General features: G+C 43.9%; 1 protein-coding gene across 7 annotated transcripts in view; it reads right to left on the bottom strand.

Moving 5' to 3' along the window:
* Window positions 1–19,815, bottom strand: part of LOC144798645 (uncharacterized) — a 657,474-nt gene that overhangs the window by 623,077 nt on the left and 14,582 nt on the right. For 6 of the 7 annotated variants that reach the window (XM_078669622.1, XM_078669623.1, XM_078669624.1 and 3 more), the window contains exons 3-6: window positions 19,546–19,568; window positions 18,813–18,874; window positions 13,358–13,406; window positions 13,190–13,256 (exon numbers count right to left, since the gene is read on the bottom strand). In XM_078669622.1, the coding sequence (XP_078525748.1) occupies window positions 13,190–13,256; window positions 13,358–13,406; window positions 18,813–18,874; window positions 19,546–19,568 (201 nt within the window). The remainder of the gene's footprint in view (window positions 1–13,189; window positions 13,257–13,357; window positions 13,407–18,812; window positions 18,875–19,545; window positions 19,569–19,815) is intronic. The other variant, XM_078669629.1, reaches the window with a different exon arrangement.

Raw genomic sequence — 19,815 nt, 5'->3', positions numbered from 1 at the left:
GCCGGATGGGTCCAACAGGTGAGGGATAAGCAGGGGCAGCTGCGGCGGAAGGATGTGCAGATAGTTCAAGCCTTTGCCGCCTATTATGAGGATTTTTACGAGGCTAGGGACCTGGGAACACTAGACACAATGGGGTACATTGATCAAAATGATAGCCCCGTTCTCTCTCACGATGACCAGCGGGACTTGAAGGGAGATATAACAATCAACGAGATCAAGGAGGCCTTGACTAAACTCCGTCCGGGGAAGTCCCCTGGCCCAAATGGGTTTCCCGCTGAATTTTCTTTTTAAACGGCGGATCTTCTTGTTAGCCACCTACTGGCCCTGTTTGAGGGGGCAGCCCAGGAGGGCATCTTACGGCCAGACCTACGTATGGCCACAATTGTCCCGATCTATAAGAAGGGTAAACCCCCCCGAGGAATGCGTGTCGTACCGCCACATATCCCTCCTGAATGTGGAGATAAAACTCCTGGCGACAATTTTAGCCCTCCGACTGCGGCGGGTAATTCCCGACCTGGTCCACCTGGACCAGACTGGTTTCCTGACGGACAGGGCAACTAGGTTAAATCTTAGGAGGACCCATATTTGGCTGATGGAGGTGCACAATCGGCAGGACTCCCATTTGTTTTTATCCTTGGACGCCGAAAAGGCGTTCGACCCGGTGCACTGGCCCTTCCTCGAACGAGTACTGTCCAGGTTTGGATTTGGCCCCAAGTTCCGGCAGTGGGTGAGGTTACGGTATACGGACCCACTAGCCAGAGTGAAAGTCAACGGGGTGCTATCAGAGGATTTCCCCCATAAGAAGAGGGACCCGGGAGGGGTGTCCCCTGTCCCCATTGCTCTTTGCCCTAACCATAGAAGTAGTAGCGTGCGAAATTAGGCAGAACAAGGATATTAGGGGATTTAAAATAGAGCAGACGGACCCGTATGAGGAAAAAATTTCTCTATATGCGGATGACGTCCTATTGTATGTCACCCATCCTGTCACCAAAATCCCGGCGTTGTTGACCACGCTGAGCCGTTATGGCGCTCATGCTGGTTATACGATAAATTGGCATCTTATACGACCCTCTGCAGGGGGAGGACTGGTCTTTCCTGCCTGGTGCGCTCAGGACTACAGATGAGGGATTTGCATACTTGGGGGTATATATGACTTTGGATAGAAGCCTCTCACACCAGAGGAATATTAAGCGGGTGCTGGATACCTTTGCTGAGGACGCTGCTAGGTGGAAGACGCTCCTCCTCACGATCCTGGGACATGCTGCCATGTTTAAAATGATTACGCTACCACGTTTTTTGTACGTCTTACAAAAAGAATAATTCCCACTGATATAAACACAGAGTTGAGTTCACTGTTGTGGCTGGGGAAACAATCCAGAATGGCTTTGGGAACACCACAAAGGAACCAGTATAACGGAGGGATCTCCCTACCGAACATTGAAGCGTACTACGGGGTGGAACACCTAACCCCCATCAATGAATGGTTGCACGCTCCAGCAGACCATCCCACATACAGCCTAGAGAGGAGAACTATGACACGGCACAACTGCCTACACTATATATACGGGGGAAAGGGGAAGGAAAGACTGCATTCAGCTACAAGGGTTCCGCGATATGGGAGAGGGCGACTAAAGCAATTGGCTGGACTCACACACCGACGAAACAGACCCCAATATGGTATTGCGTATGGCTGAAGGAGCTGAACAAGCTGCGAGGGTTCAAGAGGTGGGACGACATCGGTATCTCCGTACTGGGGGATCTGATGAAGAGGGGGGAACTAAAGCCTTTCCAGGTATTGAGGGCGGATTTCGGGCTGCACCACACACAGTACCTCAGATATGCGCAGTTGCGACATGAGTGGCGGGCGGAGGAGGCGCTTGCCTTGCTCTTACCAGAGTATGCACCGCTTGTTGGACGATTGTTGCAGGAACGCACCCCATGTAAGGCAGTTTCCCTGACCTACAAAACATTGATCAATAATATGCCGGATGGGTTGGTAAAGCTCAGAGAATCGTGAGAGCAAAATGTGGGGGAGATGGATACAGTGGACTGGGAGGCTGCCCTGATGTATCCAAGGGAAGTTGCAATTAAGTCCCGCTTGCGACTTATTCAGTATAAAATCCTACACAAGGTGTATTATGATAGGGTGCGGTTGCACCACATGGGGAGGGCTAGCGACATAAATTGTCTCAGGTGTGGTCAGAGGCGTGGGGATTTTTACCATACTGTCTGGCTGTGCCCCATCATACAGACATACTGGGCAGAGGTCCTGCATCATCCGGCATTCCTCTAAAAGATCTCCGATAAAGTGACCCTTCGGGGGACCCGTAGGGAATTGCAGCGCCGGCCCTACGAGGAGCAAACGCCCGATGATGAAGCATGACACTCTTCGGGGTGTGTGAGGGCAACAGAGGAAACACAATGTCTTTCCCTCTCATAATTTTGGGTCTTTTATACCTAGGAATCATCCCCCTTTCTCTTTTTTCTTTCTTTTTCTTCCAATTTTTTAAGTATTGGTGACTTTTTGCACCACGATGCATGGGTGACTTTTTGCTCCCTGGCATAGGAACTTTGTCCTCCTTGTTGTTTAAACAGAGTTAGGAGAGGTCCTGGAAGTCCCTCTGCCGCTAGACCCCAAATTGGTGCTGCTAGGCATAACAAACGATGTGGACTTGAGTCGCCCACTCCTAATCTTTGTAGTTTTAGCACTGGTGGTGGCTAACAGGACGTGGCACGGGCGTGGGGGGCCCCCACGCCGCCGAGGTTAGATGAATGGAGGAGGGGCATGGACTTATACATGGCAGCAGAGAGTCACGTACAAGGCAAGAGGGTGCCCAAAGAAGTTCAACAGTGTGGGAGAAATGGCGTCAATAGCATGGATTGGAAGGGGGATTGTAAATAAGGGAGGGAGGGGTACGCGGCTGCTCTGGCTGTGTGCGAGGCAAACTTGGAATGTTCTTTTGCACTCCTTGGACTCCTTGAGATGCAATGCACAGTCCTGTCAGGAGGGAGAGGGGACTATGGTTTGGCGGAGGAAGGAGGAGGGTGGAGGGAAGAAGGATGGTGGATGATGGTTATATGTGACATGCCTGTTTTGTTCGTGCATTATAAAAAATCAAATAAAAATATTTAAAAAGAAAAAAAAAGGAAGGTCGAGGTTTGGCTCCTCACTTCCTGGAGAAATGTGCATTTTTGCGAGCTCCCACAACACTGAAAAAAGCTACAATCTTTACTGGGCTTTTTGAATTTCGATCATACCTACATTCCAGAATATGCCCAGCATATCAAGCCGCTTTATGCGTTGATACAACCTACTTTTTCCAAATCGTGCTGGCTGCCGGAGCATTCAGTCATCTTGCAATCTTTGCAGGCTGATCTTCTTGAATCTAAGTTCTTGTCGACTCGTGATAACCACACCAACCTGGTGATAAGAATCGTGCCAGGGGCTGTGGGTTTCAAGTATCTCACTTTTAATGAGGGTAACACAAGCCCCATCGCTTAGAAGCCACACTTGTACACTTCGGCTGAGTTGCTGTTATCTATTGTGGAAAAAATGTTGACAGCAGTGCAAATGGCGATTCTTAAGGAACTGCACTGTCGCAGGGAAAACGAATTTTGGTTGTTACTCCGTATCCTGCCTTGGAGACAGTGACGAAAGCCAGTGTACCGAATTCCAAAGCTTTGCACCCTCGGTGGATAAAATGGGCTACGTCTGACATCTCCGGATGTCACATTCATTTTTGATTCCTCTCTGCAGACTCAAGAGTACTTGCAATATGAATTTGTTCATCCTGCTCCTCTGACTATGCGGCCCCTTGAAGATTTCCGCTGTATCATTTGCACTGATGGAAGTGCACAACCAGCTACGGATTCAAAACATGCGTATTCTTCGGTCTGCGCAATTGTGGTTGGTACTATGGTGGATAGTGAATTCAAGTCCGATGTTGTGCATACAAAGACATTAGGGGACTATACCGCCCAGTGGGCAGAGCTTCATGGTCTGATGCTTGCATGGGAGTACGCCGATCCCAGTGTGACTACTCTTATTGTGAGTGACTCTTACTACTGTGTTCAGTCTTAAAATGACAATCTGCCCTTTTGGACTCAAAATGATTATCGTGACTCCAAGGGTCGCACAATAAAACATAAAATGATCTGGGTTCGAGTGGCTGAGTTCAAAGAACGAATCCCACTTGTTTTTGTAATTCATACTCTGGGTCATCAGCGTGTTGGAGTGCACACTGTTAGCAACTGTCTCGCAGACGAGGCAGCGAAGACAGCAATTGCAACATTTGCCGTCGCAGCGGTTACACATTCCAAAAGTATAAATTGCTGATGACATCTTGGCAGCTATTGCCGCAACTGAGAAGGGAGGTAATTACCCTAGAGGTTTCCCTTCTAAATACTCTTATCATTCAAGTCCGGATAAAGTTCCTTATGTGAGAATTAATGACGTTGGTGACAGACTGATTCCCAACGCGGACCGCAGGCAGGCTTTGATTGCAGCAGCCCTACGTCGGGATGGCTTTGGAGCATGCCGGCGTGTCAGCTACTGTATCTCTTCTCCAGCAACGATATTGGTGGCGGGGTTTGTACAAACAGACACGTGATGTTGTCCTTCGATGTGGCATTTGTCAGCAGATTAAACCTTCCTCTTCTGCACGCCCGCCCCAAACTCATTTGTACATATCTAATAAACCACATGCGTGTGTTTATTTAGATCACTGCTGTCCTTTCTCCTCTGATACTGCGTATAAGTACATCTTAGTAGCAGTTGACTCTTGCACGCGCTTTGTCTGGGTGTGGCCTCAAAGGAGCGCTGATTCTAGAACTGTCGTAAGGGATTTGCGTGTCTTTGTGGGAATTTTTGCGTGTGGTACCTTCCATTCGGACCAGGGTCCAGCGTTCGCCTCTAAGGCGTACAAGTATGCCATGGCTTCATTGGGGGTTCAGGTCAAACTTTCGTCTCCATGCCGGCCTGAGGGTAATAGTGTTGTGGAGCGGATGAACCGTGACTTAAAGCAATCCTTGACAGCAAACGTTTTAGGTGCTGGCAGAGATTGGCTCACCCATCTCAATAGCGTTCAACGTGCACTGAATAATCTCCCTAGAAGGTCTCTGGGTGGGCGGATCCCATACGAAATGCTCTTTGGCATCAAGATGTTTGTTCCGGACCTTGATGGTCTAGACATGGCGGCGGGAGCCGCATCAAGCTGCGTTGCAGATTCCGGTAGTCGGCTGGCTACCCCAAGTTGGAGAACTGGTGCAAGAGAAGATCGACAACAAGAAAGAATTTGGTCCTTCCTCGGGTTCCAGTTGCCGTGCTTGGTGTGCAGGGTACAAGAACAGTCATTTTACCTCCTCTTCCTGGGCGAAAGGGGAACAGGTACATTTCCATTGACAATGTAAAACAACACAGGGTGGTCAATTCTTTATAGTATGACGCCTGCGGTTTCGTGTCCAGCAATGGTGCGACACTCTGTTTTGGCCCCGGATCCTGTCATCGGGCCTGATGTTGCCGTTGAAATGAGTCCACTTACGAATCCTTTATTGAATCTACCTGCTGGTGATCCTCTTGATGACACTGAATATACTTACCCCACTGACTTGTCTATGCCTGATTTGGAGACTAGTGTGGCTAATCAATCCCCTTTTTCATTTGACACTGGCTCTTCTACATCTAAGTCCCCGTCAAAAGTTCCGATTTTTGCTACCTGGTTTAAAAAACATTTTTTGATTCCTCCTTAGACTTACATTTGGCTGGTGCTGATTGCAATTTTTTTATTCATGTCCATAGGATTTGTGGTGTATTTTTTCTGTTTTATCAATGGACACTACTTTCAAGAAACAACTTCAATTAGAATGATTGATGGAACTTTGGCTCCCCACTCCTCTTCACACACCATGAAGAGGGAGTGAATATAACTGCTTGGCCCGTTTTAGATGGGATTTTATGGGATGCTGTAAAGTTCCAGATACATGGGCCCACTGAGGTTAATAATGTTCCCAATGTACTCCGTGTTTCTATGGGGGATGTAGTTAAACAAAATATTTGCTCTGATGATTGGGACGTGAAAGCCGTTGAGGCTTTATTTTCTGATTTGAAATACTGCAAAAAAAGTGCAGATTCCTGCCAGCACAGTTTTCTGGGTCTGACCCCTGGCTATACAGAGGTTAGAGTGGATCCCCGCTTTCAAACTCAACATTCGGTCACCACCTATTGTGTAGGCAAATTGTGCCAGAGTTGGCTCAGACATTCATCTTTAGCGTCTGTTAAACTTCATTTATCCAAACTCACTGACTCTGTTGACTTAAATGATTTTGTTAAAGGTCCTGCAGCAGGCAGATCGAAAAGATGGGTATATGCTGCTTACAATGAGGTTTGGAATCTGTCGCAAATTAAAGCTGCTTCTAGGCTTAGAGCTATTGATCAGGCCAATTTAGAAAAAGTGCTTGCCATTGTAGATAATAGCATTAACACCCTTTCTTTCAGAATTTACACTTTGGATAATATTGGGGTTGATATTGTGCAAGAAGTGGTTGCTGTACTGTATCATGGACAAAATCAATTGCGTTCTGTTATGCAGTTTGCATGGACCCTACAAACGTTGAAAAATGTTCGAGTTCCATGGGATTACATGAACACGAGTTTATTATTTCTGCCTTTCAATTTGACTGTTAAACAGCAATTTATGTCATTGAAGGATGCGACGTTTTTACTGTTGCATATTGAAAAGTTAGAACCTTTGCCTTTTTCAGTAGCAGAATCCAATTTGGCAGTTTGGCTCATCCATGGGTTGATAACTCTACTTTTTCCCCTTTTCAAATTTGAGTCCTGCATAAACCACTATGCAATAGGTAGGTTTGAGCCCCTGGGTGGGGCTTATCTTCATGAAGTCTGGAATCTCCCGTTCACATACAGGTGTTTGAGGGAAGGAAAGGAAGTTTATTTGAATGGCGAATTGCACCACCACACCAGATCACTCATTAGTGTGCAGAAATCTTCAATTGCACGGTTCCCGTAATATTCTTGCACCGAACCTTGCCTGCGTTTTAAAGGGCCAGTCCCGGCCATTACACCGACATTCACATTGCTTGCAAACGGCAGTTATTTGTTATTAAATAATGAAGATTGTTGTGGTATGCATGCTGGTATTCCTTATATCGTTAGGGTTTCCCAGTGTGTAGTTTGTTGTAAGAATGTCTTGTTCCCTCCTCCACATGGGAGGCTCGATGTTTCCTTCTGGCCTTCTATCTTGACCGTGAAAGCAGAGTTCAACAAGATGAGTCGAATAAGAGCTCTATTGTCCCAGAAGGTAGTTCCCCTTACATCTGCGCGTGAGACATTCGTCCTTCACGTTGCAAATACTCCTACTGAGGTAAATGCCTTGTTAAACACAGACCTGCCCCTGCATTTCTGTGCTTTGATTCACACAATCTTAAATGCCTCGTCGACTACTGGCGTGGCACATTTTTTTAAAGTAGTATGTTCTGGCCTTGTGACCTCATTTCAAACTATATTCGGTGTGATCCCTGCATTTTTTCATTCGATTTTTTTCGAGTGTCTTTGGCGGTTTCCCTTTGCCCCTGGCTTTAGGCGCGGGCATACTGCTGTTAATTTGTTTACTACAAAATGGATGCACAGTCTGTGCCCCACGACGATCTGTCCCGGCTGCTCCACCTTCGTAACCGGATGCTAGAATACTATGGATCGCTGTCTCTGGCGACTGAGTGTGGCGGATGGTTTACCTTTCCGGTTTTCATTCTTCACTTGCGTGCAGCGTGTTTTCCATTGCCTGGATTGCGAATTTGAATGGGCCCTGGATTTGTGTCTCTGCAACACGGTGTCTCCTGACCTGGATTTTAATCTACTAATGAGTCCCTTAGTTGCTCATGAACTAGATTGTTCTAGTGCTGGGATTATGGCCTGCGCAGCGGATCATGGGGTTCTAGGCAATTGGAACATTTGGAATGCGGCCAATGACTTTCTGGCACGCAGTTATCTTGAAGTAAGCCCAAGTTGTCCTCTGATGGTACTAGAAGCTCCGGCAATCGAGGAACATGTATGTTCTTTCCCTTTACTTAATTGAATGTCTGAAATGTTCATCGATGATAACAACGACTTCCTATTGTAGGCAACTGCAAATTATGGCGCTTATACGCTGTTGGATTGAAGTACTGATTTTTTTTCTGCTTCACAAACACGTACTGAACTTGTGAATATTTTTTATTGATGTCTTGATTTTTCCTTACATGTTTGAGGTCTTTTTTCATGCCATCGTCACCCGTGCTTGCTTTCACTGACTTGGTTATTTTGATTCAGATTTTTTATTCCCAATTCTCAAGTTTGGCAAAATTCCTGAACTTGGTTCTGTCTCATTCGAACTTGAACTCTGCGTTCTATGAAGTTTGCCCTGGTTATTGTGCGTTCCCCGAACAAGGGAGGGTGTAGTATGGTTTAGGGCCTCCTTTTGTGTGCATGTTATGTTAGCATGGCTTATTAGAAGTTTAAACGCCATTTTACCTTTTGCTGCTTTTTGCACACGACACTACATAGTTGTTTTTGCAAGTTAGCTTTCACAAAGGTCTATACATGAGAAAAGGTTTGTTTTTCGACATCTCTAGACATACATCGTGCCCCCAGTCTGTACAGTGAGTGCTGAGCCGTCAAGTTTATCATAATATATGAGCCTGTTTATCGGCATGTCCGTGTAACACATTCTAGACACAACATTTTGGCAGCTGCGAGCCAAGCAAGATTCTGGCGCCTTTATCATAGCACACTTGCCATAATTTCACACACTTGGAAGATTCCAGGGATACAGAGAGCCTTGCTGATCCAGATGTAATTTACACTTACTGAGCGGAAAGGTAATGGGGTCCCCCAAAACAAGCTCAAAAGACCTTCTATAGGTTATAATACAGTTCCTATATAGGGAGGGTGTTAAAACTAGGCGCTATATCACCTGTTTGCAATATCGTTGTAATATGATTCCTCCTTTTGCATTTGATGGAGTTGTAACCATGCTGACCATATTATTTTTAATCATGTCTGCTTATGTTGACTAAAATATTGCGCATGAGATCAAGTCGTTAAAATAAATATGTTAACCTTACCGTGTCTCTTTTTTACTCCTGTTGTGGACTGGTATGAGAGTATAACAAAAGAGTGTTCTCACTTCCCTCCATTCCTGCGATGGTCCTAAGTCGCATGTTCTAGTTTGTCTAATCATTGGTTAGTTTGCTATAGGACGAATAACTAATGTGATACTGATTGCTAGCTGGTTGGGGTTAATATGGGTGTCCCCTCTCAAAAAGAACATCACAGAGACAACCGAGGAACTTATTCGTAAGGTTATGCTCTGGTGCAAAAAAGTCTGAGGGAGGGTCCAGACCTTCCTCACACATCATAATGGCGAGACTGGTGGGATGGGTGGGAAGTCACCCTAAATCAGATGATGGTGATTGAATAGTCATTAACTTTGATTGGACAGGTGTAGCAGGCTGGCTCTATCAGGAGAGTTCTAATTGTGGCCTGGGGGGATTACAGTCTTGCCCTTGGGTTTTTTTTTATCCACCAGTTTTTGGGGAATGGGTCAGAGACTGGAAGGGACCGCAAAGACATATAGCAGGAGAATGGACCTATAAGTCTATTGCCAGAACTAAGCACAATGATGACCATCCCCTTCTCATAAACACCACTAACCTACTCAAATGTTATCCAACTTCCGCTGCAGTAGCAGAAGAAAGGGCCAAAGAGAGTAGGTTTGTAGCTGTAAATAGATTCGCCCCATTGAGCCAGATGGATAGCAATGATTGACTAATCTCTCGTTCCCCTATGCAAGGGCAAGTTAGAGATAGTCATAGGGACTATACTACCAAACTCATACAGGAGCAGGAGGCTAAGATAGGGGAGCAAGCCAAGATACTAAGTTGGAACATAGCAGGACTAAAAAACAAGATTGACGATGAAAGGTGCAAAAGGTTTTTTAAAAGAGTATGATGTGATTGGGCTTAAAGAGTCCTGGGAAACCGAAAATAACTTCTGGCTGGACGGTTACACAACCTATTTTGAGCCAGCAAGACCATCTGTAGCTGGTAGGGTAAAGGGCGGTTTAATAACCCTAATCTCCTTAAAGGTTATAGGCAACCACTGTAAATTGGACTCAGGTTCATTAAACTGTCTAGCAGTACAGATTACGCCTACTAATGCACCCACAATTCTTATTGTTAATTTTGATAACTCATTTGAGAGAATTGCTGCAAATGAACATTTGGCTAGTTTGAATTGTTTCCTTGAGTCTTATAATGGAGTGCCTGTGGTGTGTGTGAACTTGGCCGAGTTTGTAGGAGTGTGAGATTGAGAATTTATGGAAGCATTAGAGAGTGTGTGAGTACATGTGAGAGTCTGTGTTAAGCTTGCACGTGTGCAGGTATACTGGTCTTACAGGAGGAAATGGCGCTTAGCTTTAACCACCAGTTATCACAAAAGACTCCAAAGAATATATGCTTTAAAACATAATATTAATGGCTTCAAGGAAGAGTAAATAATGTGGGGGAGGACGAGATAGGAAACAGGCTGGAAAAAAAGTAGCTTGCAATATCTGCTGGCGCACTCACCCTGTTTCGGGTGCAACCCAAAGCTGGTGAAACAGATCTTTCTATGTGATGATAGTCACTCAATCAATCAATCAATCATTTGTAAAGCGCACTGGGGAGGGGGGGCACTACTGATCGAACAGCCAGGTCTTGAGTAGCCTCCTGAAGGTCAGCAGGTCGTAGGCTCAGTGAGGGTGTTCCATGTCTTGGCGGCGAGGTGGGAGAAGTCCCACCGGTGGTTGTTCTTCGGATGCGTGGGACGGTGGCGAGCGAGAGGTCGGCAGAGCGTAGCTGGCGGTTGCGGATGTAGAAGGAGAGCTGTCTGTTGAGGTAGGCTGAGCCGGTCTTTTGGAGTGCCTTGTGTGCGTGGGTGAGGAGCTTGAAGGATATCCTCTTGTTGACTGGGAGCCAGTGCAGGTTACTCAGGTGGGGGGTGATGTGGCCGTGGCGTGGTACGTCGAGAATCAGTCGTCCCGAGGCGTTTTGGATGCGTTGTAGTCGTTTGATGAGCTTGATCGGGGCTCCCCCATAGAGGGCATTTCCGTAGTCGAGTCTGCTGCCGACGAGGGCGTTGGTGACTGTCTTTCTTGTATCTGTAGAGATCCATCTGTAGATCTTGCGGAGCATGCGGAGGGTGTTGAAGCAGGAGGAGGAAACGGCATTGACTTGCTTGGTCATTGAAAGCGTTGAGTCGAGGATGATTCCCAGGTTACGTGCGTGGTCGGTGGGTGTCAGGCTGCCCCCAGTGCTGTCGGCCACCAGGAGTCGTCCCAGGCTGAAGGGTCGGAGCTGAGGATGAGGACCTCTGTCTTGTCCGAGTTCAGCTTCAGACGGCTCGTCTTCCTCCAGTCGGCGACGGCCTTCATTCCTTCGTGGAGGTTGGCTTTGGCGGTGATGGGGTCCTTGGTGAGGGAGAGGATCAGCTGAGTGTCGTCGGCGTAGGAGATTTTGAGGTCACGCTGTTGGGCTACATGTGCGAGCGAGGCCATGTAAATGTTGAACAGCGTCGGGCTGAGGGTGGATCCCTGGAGTACACCGCAGATGATATCGGAGGCTTTGGAACGGAATGGGGGAAATGGATGCTCTGGTTTCTGCCGGAGAGTAAGGAGGTGGTCCAATCCAGAGCCTTGTCTCGGATCCCTGCGGTGTGGAGGCGTGTGCGGTGGCAGACGGTATTGAAGGTAGCAGAGAGGTCTAGGAGGACGAGTGCTGCGGTCTCGCCGCTGTCCAGCAGGGTCCTGATGTCGTCGGTGGCGGCGATGAAGGGAGTCTCGGTGCTGTGGTTGCTGCGGAACCATGACTGGGAAGGGTCCAGGATTCTGTTTTCTTCGAGGTAACGGGTTAGCTGTCTGTTGACGGTTTTCTCGATGACCTTGGCCGGGAAGGGGAGCAGAGAGATGGGCTGGAAGTTCTTGTTGAATCCCTATAGTGTAAACATTCTCTCCTCTCTCACCATTAATGTCTGCTGGTTTACTGCATGTCTGCTGGGGAGATTCACAATACTCAGGAAGGAAAGTCATGCACACAATAGATGGCACACCCAATAAATATCCTAGACAAAAAATTCTGGCTGAAGGAAGACGAATGCAAAGAACAGCAGGACGAGGAGGAGGGATGGAGTGATGCACATAGGAGAGGATCAGGGTCGTAAGAAGGACCAGAAACACCAATTGCATCAGAACCAGAACTAGGGTGGCCAAGGCCATAACCACCAGAATTGTCAAGATTAATGGACATCAACCAGATGGCTAAGCCAAAGAGGTTGCAGAGGACCACTACCAGAAAGACTAAGAACAGGAGATGAAGGAGGAGCAAGAGAAGGACGAAGAAGATCAGTTGGCGGAGCATCTGACCCACTAGGACCCAAACCATCAGAAGGAACAGTATGAGACCAGTGAGAGGCTCAATGAGGATCAGTAGCACATGGAGGAATAGTTGAGCAAGGAGATGAAGAATATGTGGGACCTAGAGACGGAGGGGCCCCATGGGGCCTGAGATTAGCATGACCATCAAGAACAACAAAACCAGGAGGATCATCACCTGGTGGGCCAGAATAAGTACAAACAAGAAGATCAAAATCACTTTAACCTGCAGTTGGAAGAAGACCAGAATGAAGAGCCACCAAAGGGACAACACTACCAGGAGAATCAGGATACCAATCATCAGGAGGATGGGAAACAGAGCGAGAACAGGACCAGTAGTAATTCTAGGACAAAGGTATTAGGACACGCGCTTAGGCTATGCATCATATAAATGGTTCCTAGTTATTCTTTTTGCTGAAGCCCCTTACACTGACCCAACCTTTTTTAGCCCACTTAGAGAACTGTGCTAAATATAATGCAATTTTACTGCACTACAGATTAACACTGATTTCATACGTAACTATGGCTGCTACATGTGGTTTTAGTGGGTGGAAGCCTTATATTACAAAGCGTTCTTTTTCCTAGTAATAAGAAATACATGGAAAGACAGTTATAGTGGGATTATGTGGACAGGGTGTGGGTATCACTGAAATCTAAAGGGAAAGTAAGTAATGAAATATGTTTGTGGCTCCCACTAAAGACTGTAGACATGTGAATGTAGTACTTACATATTTATTGTTGTCTAAAAAAGAAAAGATTTCATCGACAAGCTGTTGTCTTTCTTCTTTGAACTGCCTGTGGAAAAAAATATGTGTTCATAGTTTAGAACTGTGATGAAAGTTGAGTAAAAGCAGCACTGCCTATGACAATAAAAGCGAGAAAGTAATTGTACTTACAAGCCTTTCGTAGATATGCCATTCTTATCTAATATCGGGTCGCAACTATCTATTGAAAAGAACAGTTTATACAGTTCAATCATCTCACATTTATACATATGTTAAAATCATTACATGTGCAAATATCGTTAAAATTTAAACTGAAATCAATGTCTTACAGTTTTGCACAACAATTATCAGCAACAATCTGTCTTCATTAGCTTTAAAGTTAAGATTATTTTATACAAATAATACTGTTTTAGCTTTCAAATACAGGATGGACAAAAGGCTGATTCAGCTTTGAAACTGCTGTAAATATTCAGTAGACTTGGTGCGTTTCTAGCATCCAGGCTCAAATAACTGAAACATATCCATAATTTAAATTTCCTAACTCTCATAAAACAAGCATTGTTCTAACCAGGTACTCCTCTTTGCATGGACCTCACAGGCTGTTACATCACCCAGCAAAAGGCACAATAGGTAACTGCCATGTCTGAGTTTGCTGTCAAGAAACCTGAATGATACCTCAATGTCAGTGCTGTTGGCTCACTCACCTAGGCTCACTGTGGAAGCACAAGCTTGGATATAAAATGAAATAATGAGGATTTTAGATTTAGAAACCAAGAAGGCAGGTGGGTATATCTTATAAGTGCACTGAGATACTCAGAGACATAGGTGCGGACCTCAAATTGTCTCACAAAATTCTACAGGTTAAAAATGCTCAAAATATATGTATATTGTCAGGGCATAAGCCCTCACCCGACCAGAAGATGGCATGCGTCATCATAAGGTTCTCCTCACATTGGTAGTGGTGGTTATGAATATGGGCTATAAATTTCAAAGACGGGGAGCTCCTGAGGAGCTTGGTTAAAGCGCTGGAATTATGTCTCTGGTATGGAAAAAAATGTCAGCTTTGTTTTACGAACCTCTATCATTTCACTGTATTTAGTCAACACTATTAAAAAAAGGTTAGGTCATGTAGAAACCTTGTTAATGTTTTTGGGGCATTGACAAGGGCATATACATGCCGACCTGACTCTACAGGGTTGAAACACTTCCTGCATTATTAATCCTACTCACTGGGGACAAGAATATGGCAATTTAGTCTACCATTACGTAGTTTTAGATCACAAACTTCTATCTCTTCCGTTTTATATGAACACCTAAAGACTTCACATATCTTCCAGGGCTGAAGATCACATAGGTAATCACCACTACTGAGATACGGAGGAGCTCTGTGATGAAGCATGCCACCCTCTGGGAGGGAGAGGGCATATGTCCAGACAATACAAATATCCTATGAGTTTCTTTCATCTGCAGAATTCTGTAAGGCATTTAGAGCTTAGCACCTACACCCCTGGTTACTTATTATAGTTATGTGATATACACAAGTGTGTTCACAGGGTGTTTTTCCTCCCCACTTCACTTCTTTTTTTAATAGATAGATGGACGTATACAAGGCTTTCACATACTATAGGGGCCAGTTCACGCCAGTTCAAGTTTATTTGTTTGATTAATTAAAATCTTACAAAAAAGTACACTTTAAAATATCTTCAACAATAAAAAAAAAGTTTAAGAACAACAAGCAAATAATTTTACTAATCTTCTAAAAAGCGGAACTCTAAATAAAATTTGCCTTAAGGCCTTTTGCAATCACAGATAAAAATTTTACAAAAGCGGAATTCATTAATAGATCGTTCGAACTTAGGCACGCCATTAGTGCTTGTCTACAAGTTCTTACACCTCGAGCATTGAATAACCGCCTGAGGATTACTTTCCTTTCTGCTTCTATTGCAGGACACAAACATAAAAGATACAACATATCTTCTTGTCCCCCTTTACACAACCTACATGTCATATTGCCCTCAGTTAACTTCCACGGTGGAAGATGACACAAACCTGGCCATAGACCAAAGCGCACTCTAATAAATGTTCGCTTACTTTGGACAGACAAAGGAGTTTCTAGGTAGTTTTGGACTTGTTTTTTCTTATAGTGGTTTACAATTGGCCAAGAGTGTTTTCTTTTTACCAGTAGCTCTTTGTCTTTTAGCAGCGATAGATGAGTAACCAGTTTATTAATTGTTTTTTTAAAACTTTCCTGGGTGATAGTATTTTCCCAAATTGGTGTTAATCCAAGTTCTTCTTTTGCTTTGTTTAAGTATGCCCAGGCTTGAAGTTTCCTATTGTCCCTACTTCTTTCCATAATATTTGAGACAATTGATTGACCTGGTCATTTTTTACACGATCCCACATTTTTAAAATTTGCCCTTGCCGGGCATAAAGCTGATTATTTATCCCAAACTCCAGCCTTATTTGTGCCTGTGAGGCATTACATGGTAGGTTGAAAAGTATTTTATATGTTTTTGTCACTGCATTGTTAATTAGCTCCGCATCCTTCCCGTTTAGGACTTCGGCACCGCATGTTAAAGTTGCTAATAGTTTGGCAGATATGATTTTTAATAAAGGACCGTATGTCAAGGCGGTTAATTTCTTTTGTATGGTTCTAAATGCGGCAACCAAGCTATTTGCTTTCCTGGTGATATCTTTCCTTCTCGGGGAGAAAACTTCCACTCTCGTTGAATAGGACACCAAGATACCGATAGCTATCAACTTGTTGTAGTTGGGTTTGTCCCAGCATCCATTTTTTTTTGTCTTCTGATCCTTGTGACAACCATTATTTGTGTTGTTGTCTCATTTATTACCATTTGGTTATCCTTTGCATACCTAAGTGATCAATCAATCAGTCTTTGCAGTCCTACTTTTGTGTGGCTCATCAACACCACGTCGTCTGCATATAGCAAATTCGACATTTGTTTTCCTGCTAGCCTCGGTGGATGTGAGTTAACTTCGTTCAATGTTTCGGTGAGGTCGGCTATGAATAAGTTAAAAAGTAGTGGTGCACGAACACAATCCTGCTTGAGGCCGCGTGTCACCGGTATTTTGTTAGATAATGATCGGCCGTCACCGACCCGCACCCTGACCCAGGTTTCAGAGTACAGTAGTTTGATAAGGTTCAGTAATGAGCCCAGGATACCATAATCTACAAGTTTTCTCCATAGTAGGGTCCTATTAACAAGATCGAAGGCCGATCTAAAATCGACAAAACAAAAATAGAGGGACTGTTTAGCTAAAAGTGCTTTATCCGTTATAACTGATAGGATTAAAATGTTAGTAGAGGTTCCTAAGCCTTTAATGAACCCGGTTTGGTTTGGGGGTAATATTAGCTTTTCTTTGACCCAATCTGAGAGAGTTGATAATAAGAGACCCGCAAATAGCTTAGCGTCCGTGTCTTGGAGAGTGATCAAACGATAGTTCTCAGATAGTTGCCGATTACCCTTTTTGTAAACGGGTGATATTAGTGATCCTCTCCAGGATTCCGGTATGTGCCCTGTTTGGATAACTACGTTAAATACCTTTGTCAAATAGGTAGCCCATAGGGCAGGGTCCTCTTTATAGACTGCAAATGGAATACCGTTTGGTCCTGGTGCTCCATCCTTTTGTCTCTTTATTAAATTGGCTACCTCGCTCTCTGAGAAGTTTTTCACCAGATCAATTTCCTGTTCCCTCTCAATGATCCCTGTATGATTGGCACCCTGAGAGCGTAGATCTTCTTCAACATATAAGGTCTTTTTGAGGAATTTTACCCAGTCCTCCTCTGTTATTGGCGACGCTATCACATGTTTATTAGGTCTGTTTATGGCATTAATTATTTTCCAAAATTCTCTGGAGTTCGCTTGGTTACTTGCGTGATAGATTTTTGCCCACAAGACCTGCTGAGTTTTGTTTTTTTCAGACCACAATAATTTCCTCAAATTACTGTTCGCACTTCTAAGTTGCTTTCTAATTTCCTTGTTGACCGGTAACCTAGTTAGCTGTTTCCTCAGTATGTTGCGAGTCCACCTTACTTTTTTAATGGTATATGGAAGATTAATATTAGTATCTCTATTTATTTTCCCCCTTAGTTGGGATTTCCTACAAGTTGGAGTACCTTCATCCAATTCGACTACCTTCTGGGTGAACTGTTCCCAATGTATAAGTATAGACTGGCTCGGATGTTCATTAAAGCATTCTTGCCTCAATTTTTGGGCTTTTTTTTCGACCACATATTTTTTATCCGGTTTCCAAATGAGTTTCCTTTGGTTAATTGTACAGATCTGACCTTGTGTAGTTAAATAGCTTTGTTTTTTTGGCAGTTCGAAATAAATTTCCAATATTTGCTGGGTGTGGTCACTCTCAATAACTTTTTTTAGACTATAGGAACCAATTTTATCAAAAATGTCTATTGACAGTAATGTGAAGTCTATTCTTGATTTAGATTCATGATTGTGAAATGACCAGCCAGCGGGCTGATCGGTTGGGAACCTGCCGTTTAGTGCTCGGAGACCCATTGCTTCCAAATCCATCAGTAGGTTTTTTCCGATTGGATTTTGTTTGGTATTTATGCTGAGATCTAGAACTTGTTCGGGGATCGACCATTCGTTACTATAGGGGCAATATGTGATTTGTTTTGGTTTATGTGTTATACCCTCAGACCTATGGAAGGGATGGGGTCAACTCATGATATAATAATTATTGCCCAATCAGCCCCTGGTCTAAATGTGTTGTGTTGTGATATTTGAGTGTTAGCATACTGTCAATAGTTATAAACTTTTAATTTGGCATCTATCGATCGATACATTAAAGTAAAGATACCATACAAAATATTTCGTTACAAAACTAGACATTGTAGTAATTACTGCTCTTTGTGTCACTGTTTACAAAACTGTACAGAAATTCAAAGTATCCCAGTTCCACAAAGATTCTTATATGCGTTTCAGTAGTTAAAATGCTCTGATGGAATCAACTTTCCAAATATATATGAGGGTTTAATAATTTGTTTTAGAAAGAAAAAACATATTTAAAACTATTCATGTGTTTAGGACATTACTAGATCATGCACATGAACTAGTCCGGCGTCAAAACTGCACACTGTGAATTAGGAAACAAAGACTGAAATTGGAGTTCACTGGGTCCTGATGGATCTACCCCCCGCGCCCAAACCCCCCCCAGCTACACTAGACATGGCAGCAGGTCACAAGCGACTCCCTTACCCTTCCTTGAATTATGTTGTACTCCTTTTGTTGTACCCTATGTCCCTGGTTTGGTTCAAGCTGCACTATATCTGAACTGTTCACATGCATGCCTTCTGGTGGTAAGACACATCGATACGCCTGGTCTGTAGACACTGCCCTATGAACTCTTGTGGTCACTGTGATACACTCATCTGTCTCTTCCTTTGCTGTTCCTTTGCTGTTGGGTACTAGACACTGTACTGTTGGCAACCAACTTTTCTTGACGCATGAGCACTGCTTTGTTTGTATGCTTAAAATGTGCAAAATGTTAAGAAAAAGATTTAAACAAACAAAAAAAACAAGACTGAAATCAGAGTTTGCACCATTTAAACAAAATGTGAGATCCTATTCTAACCAGTGCCTACTTTGTTCAGGTCGGTGATTCTGGCACTTTTTTGGGGACCGGGACTTCAGTTTCTTCATCAGACTTCAAACAGAAGAGAAAGAGAGAGCAGAAAAAGGCGAAGTAAGGATTACAGAATTGATAGGTAAATATAAAACAAAAAGCGAAACAGGACTAAAAAAGAACCTGCAAGAGTGACATGAACAGGGAGGAAGTGTGGGATGCTGAAAGAAAGATGCATAGGTGGAAGAAAGACTACGTAACCCATGTACTAGGCGAAGAAGCTTCTTGGAAAACTCTCTAGGCCCCTAAAATTCTTTTTTGTTTCAAATTAGGCGCGTGTTCTACCGTTTTTATCAATCTGTAACTAATTTTTCAGAACATGTACAATTGAAAATAGAGCTGATTCAATTCGCAGAATATGACCTACAAAAAAAGCTCTTAACTCAAGCAGGATTTGAAGAACTTTAATACTGCCATATTAATGACTATGCACAACAAAATAAACTGTATCTTTATTGGTCCATAGCAACATCACTTCACCAAACATCCGATATTCACCTTTTGCTAGACTGTCATCAAAAGGATAAGCACATACAATAAATGAAAAATGCAGTGTTCTTTTTCTATGCATTACAAAGAGTAAGTAGCGCTTTTCTCTTTTCTGCTTTTAACAGCTGCCTTGTACATGGACTGCAGGTTACTATTGTGCACTGACTTCATAAACGTCTTCTTAAGCATTACGTGATTCTTACCTCCAGAATTTAACTGCGGCATTCTGAGGGGGGAAAAATAAACTTTAAGGATTCATTGCTCTTTATTTGTAAAACGTATATATACACACAACAGTCTTGTGATCATTTACATGTCAGAACAGTCAGGGAATTTTCAAATCCAAAAGTATGAGCCTTGGATGGCAGGGCACAGCATGTTGTGCTCCATCACACTAAGATACCATAAACCATTTTACATTGCCAACTTTTAGAAAAAATGTCTGCGCAGCACTGGGAATGCTTCTACACCAA

The sequence above is a fragment of the Lissotriton helveticus genome, chromosome 12, assembly GCF_964261635.1.
Source record: "Lissotriton helveticus chromosome 12, aLisHel1.1, whole genome shotgun sequence".
Taxonomy (NCBI): Eukaryota; Metazoa; Chordata; class Amphibia; order Caudata; family Salamandridae; genus Lissotriton; species Lissotriton helveticus.
This window is presented reverse-complemented; position numbering and strand designations above follow the sequence as displayed.